The 12908-nt window shown below is 39.3% G+C and overlaps 1 protein-coding gene across 2 annotated transcripts in view; it reads left to right on the forward strand.

Annotated features, from left to right (window-relative positions):
- The first annotated feature begins 1243 nt into the window (after positions 1–1243).
- LOC133638690 (syntaxin-binding protein 1) overlaps positions 1244–12908 on the forward strand; it is a 99610-nt gene continuing 87945 nt past the window's right edge. Inside the window, exon 1 of one of the 2 annotated variants that reach the window (XM_062031541.1) lies at positions 1244–1376. In XM_062031541.1, the coding sequence (XP_061887525.1) occupies positions 1340–1376 (37 nt within the window). In that variant the 5' untranslated portion in view covers positions 1244–1339. The remainder of the gene's footprint in view (positions 1377–12908) is intronic. The other variant, XM_062031542.1, reaches the window with a different exon arrangement.

Consider the following 12908-nt stretch of genomic DNA (forward strand, 5'->3'; position numbering starts at 1 on the left):
CACCAACTTATTTTGTTGATTGACACACATGTTTATTTAACACTGAATTGTGTTATTCCTTTTCACTATTAAGTGTTTTAATTTTTAACACCAATTCATTTTGTTTAATGACACAAGTGTCTATTTAACACTAATTTGTGTTATTCCTTTTCACTATTAAGTGTTCATTTTTAACGCCTATTGTTTTTCTTTAATGACACAAAAGTGTCTTTTTAGCACTAAATTCTGTGAATGTCACAAATTGACTCTACTAGTGGGAAGGAATAACAGTGTAAAAACACACTTTAATGTATCGCAGAACATTAAAAGTGGTATTTGACATCTGAATAAAAGTATAAAAAGGATTTTACTAAATATGAAAATACTAAAATTGGGTACAACTGTGTTGACACATTTACATTGTAAATAATGGTACACTATAGAGAGTCTCAGAATAATAATGTATTTAATAAGAATAATGTATACATTATTCTTCCTCTATCATGTTTTCCACTGTTTAGAATCCCCCTTACATCTGCAAATATGCCCAAAATAAAGCAAATAAAATACAAGCATTCAAGTTTTATTAAAAATGTATTAAAATTGTTTCATATTAATAAAAAAAAGTGTGGAATTTGTTTTTAATGACTCAAAATAAAATTCTGCTCAGGGCCCTATTTTAGCCAGGGACCACCCCTACTTCCCAGTCTATATGTGCCATCATATAAAACACAAAGTGAACATCAGCACATGTCATATTATATAAATATCGTTATTATATTACATTTATCTCTCCTGGCTGGCCTGGGAACGCCTCGGGATCCCCCGGGAGGAGCTGGACGAAGTGGCTGGGGAGAGGGAAGTCTGGGTTTCCCTGCTTAGGCTGCTGCCCCCGCGACCCGACCTCGGATAAGCGGAAGAATAGATGTATGGATATTACATTTATGGACTATTCCAAGAAAGTTAAGCGTGGCTAAAAAAAAACACCGATCCAGTGGGTGTTTCGGGGCCGAGCACCCACGGAAAATGCAGAGCACCCACGTGGGATTGATGGCAACTTTCAACTTTTAAAGTCATTTTTGAAAAATCAATCTTGTTGTAGTTAATTTTGTGGCGAGTTTGGTCCGTTTTAGAAAATAATAAAGCCACAAATCATATGGGATATTAACTTCGCTGAATGTTCTTTTTTTTTTTTTTGCCCCCACTGGTAGAAATGTAGATCGGCGCCTATGACACACCAATGGCGGTGCGCACGGCGCGGAAGGATACATGTGGACATCGCCTTCCTGAGACTCCTCCGCGGTGCTGAGAGGCGAACAGGAGCAGGAAGAAAGCAGTCCAGCATACACTCCCCACCATCATGGCACCTATCGGATTAAAGGCGGTGGTCGGCGAAAGTAAGAATCTTTTATTATCCTCACTTGTAATTAGCTTTAATGGTCGGAGTGCGAATACGCGTGTGGCGTGTTATAGTGGTTCATGTGTTAGTGGAAGTGATGGAGGGAACCTGCAGAGGCTCCTGCGGCGCCAATGCGCAAATGTAAATTTATAGGGTCAGGAATATAAACATCCCTCCACGCCATTTTAGCTTCAAATCTGCTTTAATCAGCAGTTTATAAGAATATACGAATATAGTGGAATGGCCTCACCTTAAATACTGAGCAAATTGGTTGATTAGCTAATTATTATTTTTTTCATCGATTCCATTGCTATTGATGATGATGATGATGACGTAATTTGAGGTTACTGCTGGATGCTTAGATTTTGCAGTTTTCTGCAGAGCCTCACCCCTCTGGTGGATGCGTAAAACGCACGTTAGCCTCTCTTGTGCAGCACGTTAATGGCGGATCGTATCAGGAGCATTAAATTGGCTTTAAAGGCCGCAGTGCGAAACATCCACAACAGCATCCACACCTTTTGTGCGTGCACGTCATCTATGTTTACTGCACCATCAGCACAGTGACGTTTAAGTGTTTGATTCGATCAGTGATGGTGTCCACCTGGCTATGAAGATGCAGATTTATTCAATCAATCAATCAATCATAAACTTAATTTATAAAGCGCTTTTCATAAATCAATCATTAATCAATCAAAGTTTATTTATATAGCCCTAAATCACGAGTGTCTCAAAGGGCTGCACAAGCCACCACGACATCCTCGGCAAGGAAAAACTCAACCCAATGGGCTACAATGAGAAACCTTGGAGGGGACCGCAGATGTGGGGACTCCTCCCAACCCCCCACGGGAACCGGTGCGATGGACGTCGAGTGGATCTAGTTAATAGTGTGAGAGTCCGGTCCATAGCGGGGATCATCTTGAGTGGAGGCAAGTCAGCAGCGCAGAGACGTCCCCAACTGATGCACAGATGAGTGGTCCACCCCGGGTCCCGACTTTGAACAGCTCGCGCGTCATCTGTGGTCACCTAATCTGTGCCCCCCCTCTCCACGAAGGAGAGGGGGGGCAGAGCAGAAAAGAGACGGCAGATCAACTGGTCTAAAGGGCGGTCTATTTAAAGGCTAGAGTATACAAATGAGTTTTAAGATGGGACTTCAATCATTCAATCAATCAATCAATCAAACAATCAATCAATCAATCAATCAATGTTTATTTTTATAGCCCTAAATCACAAGTGTCTCAAAGGGCTGCACAACCCACAACAACACCCTCGGTTCAGAGCCCACATAAGGGCAAGGCAAAACTCACAACACAGTGGGATATCAATGTGAATGACTATGAGAAACCTTGGAGAGGACCGCAGATGTGGGTGATTCCTCGCCCCTCAAGGGAGACCGGATGCAATGGACGTCGAGTGGGTCTAGTATAATATTGTGAAAGTCCAGTCCATAGTGGATCTAACATAATAGTGAGAGTCCAGTCCATAGTCGGGCCAGCAGGAGACCATCCCGAGCGGAGACGGGTCAGCAGCGCAGAGATGTCCCCAACCGATGCACAGGTGAGCGGTCCACCCTGGGTCCCGACTCTGGACAGCCAGCACTTCATCCATGGCCACCGGACCTGTGCAGAGGAGAAAAGAAAAGAAACGGCAGATCAACTGGTCTAAAAAGGGGGTCTATTTAAAGGCTAGAGTATACAAATTAGTTTTAAGATGGGACTTAAATGCTTTTACTGAGGTAGCATCTCTAACTGTTACCGGGAGGACATTCCAGAGTACTAGAGCCCGAATAGAAAACGCTCTATAGCCCGTAGACTTTTTTGGGTCTCTGGGATTCACTAATAAGCCGGAGTTCTTTGAACGCAGATTTCTTGCCAGGACATATGGTACAATACAATCGGCAAGATAGGATGAAGCTAGACCGTGTAGTATTTTATACGTAAGTAGTAAAACCTTAAAGTCGCATCTTAAGTGCACAGGAAGCCAGTGCAGGTGAGCCAGTACAGGCGTAATATGATCAAACTTTCTTCTTCTTGTCAAGAGTCTAGCAGCTGCATTTTGTACCAACTGTAATCTTTTAATGCTAGACATAGGGAGGCCCGAAAATAATACGTTACAGTAATCGAGACCATGAATTGATTAACGTGGACCCCGACTTAAACAAGTTGAAAAACTTATTCGGGTGTTACCATTTAGTGGTCAATTATACGGAATATGTACTGTACTGTGCAATCTACTAATACAAGTTTCAATCAATCAATCAAAAACAAGGTTTTCCAAAATAAGAGAACAACTTCAACTCCAGTTATGGAAAAAAGTGCCAACATAGTACTGCCATATTTATTATTGAAGTCACAAAGTGCATAATTTTTTTTAACATGCCTCAAAACAGCAGCTTGGAATTTGGGACATGCTCTCCCTGAGATAAACCTGATACCTACTACAACTATGGGAAATACTATACTTTGACTTTCACAAAGTGCATTATTTTTTATTTTTTTTAAACATGCCTCAAAACAACAGCTACAAAAACAATGAAGGCACACAGCTTCAGTCCAGAGTATACTAGAGCATACTTGCCAACCTTGAGACCTCCGAATTCGGGAGATTGGAGGGGGGGGGGGGTTGTTGAGGTGGGCGGGGTTGGGGGGGCGGGGTTTGGTGGTAGCAGGTGGTGTATATTGTAGCGTCCCGGAAGAGTTAGTGCTGCAAGGGGTTCTGGGTATTTGTTCTGTTGTGTTTATGTTGTGTTACGGTGCGGATGTTCTCCCGAAATGTGTTTGTCATTCTTGTTTGGTGTGGGTTCACAGTGTGGCGCATATTTGTAACAGTGTTAAAGTTGTTTATACGGCTACCCTCAGGAGGTCATTGCTCGGGATGGTCTCCTGCTGGCCCCACTATGGACTGCACTCTCACTATTATGTTAGATCCACTATGGACTGGACTTTCACAATATTATGCTGGACCCACTCGACGTCCATTGCACTGGTCTCCCCTAGAGGGGAGGGGGTGTCACCCACATCTGCGGTCCTCTCCAAGGTTTCTCATTGTCATCCCACTCGGTTGAGTTTTTCCTTGCCCTGATGTGGGCTCTGAACCGAGGATGTCGTTGTGGCTTGTGCAGCCCTTTGAGACACTTGTGATTCAGGGCTATATAAATAAACATTGATTGATTGATTGATTGATTGATTGATTGATTGATCAAACCATGGCCACCAGGAGGCTGACACAAAAGCACCCCCACAAGCACGGCCGATAACCCCTGAGGCAGATGGCTCATCTGAGGAACGTTGGAAAATAAAAATAATAAAACTTGTAAAATAGTAAGAACCATGTGTAGGGATAAAGAATAAAATACAAGTGAGACATATGAAGATTAATAGAAACAAAAAACAAACAAACAAGAAAAAAATAAATAAATAAATAAATAAATATATATATATATATATATATATATACAGTAGATAAATAATAAATAAATAGAACTAAATAAAATCTTGCATAACTAATAGGATAGATTACTTCAATACAATAATTATTTTCAGGTAAAAGCAAAATCAAAAAGGTGGGTCTTAAGTCTGCTCTTAAAAACATGAACGTTCTCTGCAGCCCTGAGGTCCTCCGGCAAGCTGTTCCATAATGGTGGAAAGATGCCATCCCGTGACTTTGTGTCCTGACTTTTGGAATAATTAGGAGATGATGGAGAATCTCAGTGCCTGGGAAGATTCATTGGGTAAAAGAAAATCTGAAAGATAAGAAGGCCCAATACCATAAAAAACCATAAAAACATTTATAAACCTAAAGCAGAACCTTAAAATGGATCCTGAAACACACGGGGAGTCAATACAGAGATTTTAAAACTGGTGTAATGTGAGCCCGCCTTCTGGTCTTCATCAGGACATGTGCCGCTGAATTTTGGAGGCTTCCTCCCACCTCCAAAGACATGCACCTGGGGATAGGCTGACTGGCAACACTAAATTGGCCCTAGTGTGTGAATGTGAGTGTGAATGTTGTCTGTCTATCTGTGTTGGCCCTGTAATGAGGTGGCGACTTGTCCAGGGTGTACCCCGCCTACCGCCCAAATGCAGCTGAGATAGGCTCCAGCACCCCACGCGACCCCTAAAGGGACAAGCGGTAGAAAATGAATGGATGGATGTAAAGGTGCAATAACCTTTTAGGAAGACCAGAAAGCAGGGCGTTACAATCATCTAAACGACTTGTAATAAAAGCATGCATTAGCGTCTCCGTGTTGCCCTGAGAGAGAATTGGGCGATTATTCTCAGCGACTAACTTCTGCATGCCCTGTGTTAAGTAACCAGCATGATATAAAAATAAAATATGTTAAGTAGTAGGGTTGTGATATATCAATGATATCAATTTAGAGGTTTTAATAGTATTGCAGTGTTGTCCCGATACCAATATTTTGGTACCGGTACCAAAATGTATTTCGATACTTTTCGAGACTTTTCTAAATAAAGGGGACCACAAATTTTTTTATTTTATTATTGTAACAAAAAATCTTAGGGTACACACTAAAAAATGTTGGGTTAAAAAATAACCCAATTTGAACCCAACTGCTGGTTCAGAAAAGGACGAATCCCTTATTTGAGTTATTTTAACTCAACATTTTGGGTTAATTTTTAAATTGTTCATATGTTGTCAATATTCAGTGTTTTATCGTTTATAGTTAATATTGTAAATCCCACATTCTTTATTTTCATGTACATTCTGGGTGTCTCAATCAGCAAAAAAAAAAAAAAAATCCATTCCGTTTTTTAAGGCGGTCTGTCCATAAAGTTTTTAGTAAAGATGTCCGATAATGGCTTTTTTTGCCGATATCAGATATTCTGATATTGTCCAACTCTTAATTACCGATTCCGATATCAACCGATACCGATATATACAGTCGTGGAATTAACACATTATTATGCCTAATTTTGTTGTGATGCCCCGCTGGATGCATTTAACAATGTAACAAGGTTTTCCAAAATAAATCAGCTCAAGTTATGGAAAAAAATGCCAACATGGCACTGCCATATTTATTATTGAAGTCACAAAGTGCATAATTTTTTTTAACATGCCTCAAAACAGCAGCTTGGAATTTGGGACATGCTCTCCCTGAGAGAGCATGAGGAGGTTGAGGTGGGCGGGGTTGGGGGGTGGGGGAGGGGCCCGGGTTGAGGTGGGGGGGCGGGGGGGGCTGTGGGGGGTAGCGGGGGGTGTATATTGTAGCGTCCCGTAAGAGTTAGCGCTGCAAGGGGTTCTGGGTATTTGTTCTGTTGTGTTTATGTTGTGTTACGGTGTGGATGTTCTCCCGAAATGTGTTTGTCATTCTTGTTTGGTGTGGGTTCACAGTGTGGCGCATATTTGTAACAGTGTTAAAGTTGTTTATACGGCTACCCTCAGTGTGACCTGTATGGCTGTTGACCAAGTATGCCTTGCATTCACTTGTGTGTGTGAAAAGCCTTTAAGTGCCTTTAAGGTTTATTGGCGCTCTGTACTTCTCCCTATGTCTGTGTACCACTCCGTACAGCGGCGTTTTAAAAAGTCATACATTTTACTTTTTGAAACCGATACCGATAATTTACGATATTACATTTTAAAGCATTTATCGGCCGATAATATCGGCAGTCCGATATTATCGGACATCTCTAGAATTAACTCAAATGTTGTTTTGACAACAGCGGTTTACTGTGTATGTGGGTGTCAACTGAAGCGGGCACTTTTTAGTAATAAGAAAAACTTGTTACCCAGCCTTATAAGTTGATCGGAATAGATGGGTTGTTGATAGGGATGTCCGATAATGGCTTTTTGCTGATATCCGATATTCCGATATTGTCCAACTCTTTAATTACCGATACCGATATCAACCGATACCGATATCAACCGATATATGCAGTCGTGGAATTAACACATTATTATGCCTAATTTAGACAACCATGTATGGTGAAGATAAGGTACTTTTTAAAAATAATAATAAAATAAGATAACTAAATTAAAAACATTTTCTTGAATAAAAAAGAAAGTAAAACAATATAAAAACAGTTACATAGAAACTAGTAATTAATGAAAATGAGTAAAATTAACTGTTAAAGGTTAGTACTATTAGTGGACCAGCAGCACGCACAATCATGTGTGCTTACAGACTGTATCCCTTGCAGACTGTATTGATATATATTGATATATAATGTAGGAACCAGAATATTGATAACAGAAAGAAATGGGGGGAGGGAGGTTTTTTGGGTTGGTGCACTAATTGTAAGTGTATCTTGGGTTTTTTATGTTGATTTAATAAAAAAACAAAAACAAAAAAAAAAACCCGATACAGATAATAAAAAAAACGATACCGATAATTTCCGATATTACATTTTAACGCATTTATCGGCCGATAATATCGGCAGGACATCCCTAGTTGTTGACATAAACGGACTAGAGCTGGGTATTGGCAAAGACTTTACGATACTTATAACAACACCTGAGTCACGATAAGTTAAAGTATTGCTATATAATGCGCTATTCTACATAGTTTACAGAGTAGAAAGAGTTGAGGGCATAAGTCGTCCTTAAGTTACAATTGGGCCAAACATTTACTTAAAAAGATCCATCCATCCATCTTCTTCCACTTATCCGAGGTTGGGTCTCAAGGGCAGCAGCCTCAGTAGAGAAGCCCAGACTTCCCTTTCCCCAGGGAATTGTTTTGTGTTTGTCTATCTTCACGTACTGCTTCCTGTTGGTTAAGTATCTTATAATTTGTTTATTAAGATGCTGTGATTAATTGTGTCAAATGCTTTTATTAAATCCATAAACACTGCAGCCGCACATTTTTTGCTATCCATTGCATTGGTTGTCTCCTCTGTTATTTTGATTAATGCCATTGATGTTGAGATGTTGGCTCTGTATCCACATTGGTTGTCTGTGAGTGTTTAATTTTTATTTATGAATTTGTCTAATCTGTTGTTAAACAGTTTTTCAATAATTTTTGAGAATTGTGGAAGTAGAGAAACAATTCTGTAGTTTATAAACCGGTGTTTGTCCCCAGTCTAATAACATGGTACGACTTTTGCTTTTTTCGTTTTGTTTGGAATTTGCCTGTTTGAAATGAAAGGTTGCTGATATATGTTAAAGGTTCTGAAATCTGTTCAATAACCTTCTTTATCGTTTCCATATCAAATCTGTTACAATCAGTTGAGGTCTTGGATTGACCTTTTTTCACAATATTGATTATTTCCTCTTTTGTCACTCTTTCGAGGAACATAGAGTTGGGGTTTCTATCTCTGGTGTCATTCAAGTTAAAATCTGGAATCTTTTCCTCCAGATTTGGTCCAATGTTCACAAAGTACTTATTGAAGCTTTAAACTACTTTGTTCACATTGTCATTTTTTACATTTCCATCTGAGAAGTATTTAGGATAGTCCTTCTTAGCACCATTTTTAATAATGCTATTTAGGATGCCCCTAATTGACTGTAACACAGTGTTTGTATTGTGTTTAGCTTTGACCCATTTCTACGGCATTTTAGGAATTTCTTTCACTAATACTGAACAACCTACACATGTTTAAAGTGTTCTCAGATTTCCAATATTGTTCCGGCAACAAAGGCGAGTGTTCCTACTTCGGGCAACAAACTTGCGTTTGCTAATCTTTTATACAAGTGAGGACTCACAACCTTATCTTTTTGAAGCTGAATATATGGAGGACGAACTCCCGATGCTAGCATGTCTTGCGAAGCAATATGAGCAAAATGTAATTTACAGTAATGACTGTATGTCATTTCAAGGATTGACTGCCAACAGGTGTGCACTTCAGGCTTCTGCAAAGTTCCTAATCGAATTGAGAATTTCTCCCTTGCTGGAGACAAGTTTGTCGATAGCGCTCTCTTCGTTATTTCGTAGTATTGACCGACAACGCGTAAGGCCCCAATTTTGATTTTATTTGAAATAATATGTATTATGTATACGTATTGTTAATCCTTGATTATCACTAAACTGAAGTCTCTTAACAGTAGCAGTAATGTTTAAAGTCATATTTGAATGTTTTTAAGTGTCATGCAAATGTAAAACATTTAAAAAAATTTAGTTGGACAAAAATGAAAGAAGACATCAAATTAAGTACATAACACCTAAATAATCCATTTATCCATTTTTCTACCGCTTGTCCCTTTTGGGGTCGCGGGGGATGCTGGAGCCTATCTCAGCTGCATTCGGGCGGAAGGCGGGGTACACCCTGGATAAGTCGCCACCTCATCGCAGGGCCAACACAGATAGACAGACAACATTCACACTCACATTCACACACTAGGGCCAATTTAGTGTTGCCAATCAACCTATCCCCAGGTGCATGTCTTTGGAGGTGGGAGGAAGCCGGAGTACCCGGAGGGAACCCACACAGTCACGGGGAGAACATGCAAACTCCACGCAGAAAGATCCCGAACGCAGGATCGAACCCAGGACTACTCAGGACCTTCGTATTGTGAGGCACGTGCACTAACCCCTGTTCCACCGTGCTGCCCCTTCAGTGACAATCTACAATGTAAATAGTCATGAAAATATAGAAAACACACTGAATGAAAAGGTCTGTCCAAACTTTTGGCCTGTACTGAATATATTAAAAATATATACAGTATATAGATGTAAAAAGTATATTTTATATATATACTGTATATATAAATGATTCATTCAGTAGTCAAATAAATAAATGAATATATATATATATATATATATATATATATATATATATATATATATATATATATATATATATATATATATATATATATATATATATATATATATATATATATATATATATATATATATATATATATATATATATATATATATATATATATATATATCTCAGTGTTTCCCACACATTCATTTATTTGTGGCGGCCCGCCACGAAAGAATTACGTCCGCCACAAATAAAAAAAATAAAAATACTTTTTTTTTGTTGTTGTTGTTGTCCTGTCCAGCTTCACAGGAAAATCATATAGTTGATGTAGATGCCCATATAGGCTGTTCAGATTTACTTTACAAAAGAGAAGTGTAGGATACTTCTCCTGTTGCCTTATTTGTATTTGACCACTACTGTTTTCTGTTTATTTGGCAGGACACCTCTGCCTCTGTTTTATTTTATGTTGCTGGTAAATAATATGGTTGTAGTAGTAGGCTAAAGTTAAATTATTTAGTATGCACTAATTAAAGGGGCAGAGCTTTAAGAGACATTTTAGCTTTTATATTTTATAAGATATATTTTTTGTAAGAACCACAATTAAGGCCACAGGTATCTTGGCAGTTTATGGGAAACACTGTATATATATATATACATATATATGTATATATATATATATATATATATATATATATATATATATATATATATATATATATATATATATATATATATATATATATATATATATATATATATATATATATATATATATATATATAATTTTACATTAGATAGGCTCAAGCACCCCCTGCGACCCGAAAGGGATACGTGGAAGAAAATGGATGGATGGATGGAATTTTACATTAAATTGACACATCTACAGTAAGTAATTATTTTAAGAATTATCAATTAGTTCATTCTGTCCAATTTGACCCTCCCAAACTATGTAGGTGTTTGTGTTTTGCTGAGATCTAAACTAGCAAAATATTGCACGTTGGAAATATCCTGCATGCAATCAATAATGTATTGTTACTTGGTACTTACATAACGGATAAATACAAGTACTGTACATTCACGCTCTTATTGTGTTTTCCAGAACACACTTGGTACGAAGTAGTGCCGGGATGCAACACCTGCGCTCTGTTTGGCTGAGGTGAAGCTGGGTTGGGATTGGTAGAGGTGTAGAAAGGCAGAGAGGAGGAAGGACCCGTGGTGAAGCATCATGGGTCCTCTCTCCGGTAGGCGTGGAAGGAAAATTGAGGGGGATGGGCGTGCAGTGCTTCAACCTCAATTTTCAAAACCATCACATATGAGAGAGCAGAAGGAAAATGAGGCCAAAGAAGACAATGTCCTTACACGACATGTGCTGTAAGATACACAAATACATTATCTATACAGTAATTTCATATTTGCATTTTTAGTTTAACAATCTAAGGACTTACTGCAGCTCTCACTGTTGCTGAACAGCATCCACACACTCATTATATTTGTTATTACATTTTCACCCGATTAAAACCATTCCAACATCAACATTTTCTGCCCACTCTTGATCTGATTCAGCCCCTCCAGGATTTTGCGGGCCTGTTTTGTGATTGTTGTGGTCTAAAATGCCTGAGGCCCCTTCACACAATGGTCGTTTAAGATCCCCTCCGTCAGCCGGCGCAAAGCGACCTAATACGCATGTGCGGAAAATGCGCACGTCATAGTCACCTCCAGTGTTGCTTTGTGTGCGAGTTGTTAAATTTAACTTATCTGAACAATATCCAGTGTTGTGGTATTATTCAATTAACTGGAATCCAGTGCGCTGTGGGACCCTATTGTAGTGAATCACACCTGAGCCATCATAAATTAATCACATCTTTATTGTATACGTGAAAGTACACAATGTAATAAAGAACATTTTACAACAATCAATCTCGGGATCTAGATATCTGGTCAGGACACTCCTCACTCTTTAGCCTTCACCTTCATTGTCCATTAGTTTTTGGTGACTTTATATACTCTGGACCTAGACGTTGAGTCCGCGACATACATGGCGGACAATAACTGACACAGTCTACTTTGCCAGTCCAAAAGCATTCGCCGTTTTCCGTAGTCTTCCCTCGACGGCCAGGTAATACAAAGCACACGCTACATTTTTTTTTATCACATCCACGGTAGCCCGCATTCTTGTTGACCCCCCTTCGACGAAATGGACAAAGTTTTTCGGTAAGTAGAATCACAGCTGACCTCGACATTCGAAAGTTCTCTTGCCGTCTGAGAAGTGTTGTATCCCAAATAGCTGCAATCTCTTTCTCTTAAGGTATTCATGTGTGATTTCCACAAGCGTCTGTACAGACGGAAGGAGAAACACGGGCATGTCTGGATGACTCGCCTCCATATTTCCAGTGGTTAGCTCCAAGTTACGGAACCGCTTTATTATAAAGCTGGCTGTGGCGCGTTCTTTCTGACCTCACTTCCTGTGTGGGGCGCGGTCTTTATGGCGTTACTTCCTTTGATCGTTTGTAAACGATCAATGAGTCCATACAAAGCTAAGAGCTGGAGATTCAAGAAATACACGGCGCACTTACCCGTGTAAAAAATTGTCCGAGGAGGGGAACCTTAAACGATAGTTTAGTGTGGTTGAAACGGGGCTTAGGCTCAATAATCATTCATTTAAGGGGTTATCCGGCTTAGTGTAGACAGCCTGAGACAGCACATAATATGCGGAGATAAGTTGAATTTGCGTGAATTTCCGCAGTCGTAACATCCCAGCAGGCGCAAGACATTGGTACAACGTTGATTATACATACATGCCCTTTAAAACTGACTGAAACAATGTTGCAAAATTATTGTAAATTGAGACAACGTTAATGTTCAACGTT

Source organism: Entelurus aequoreus, linkage group LG21 (genome assembly GCF_033978785.1).
Source record: "Entelurus aequoreus isolate RoL-2023_Sb linkage group LG21, RoL_Eaeq_v1.1, whole genome shotgun sequence".
NCBI lineage: Eukaryota > Metazoa > Chordata > Actinopteri > Syngnathiformes > Syngnathidae > Entelurus > Entelurus aequoreus.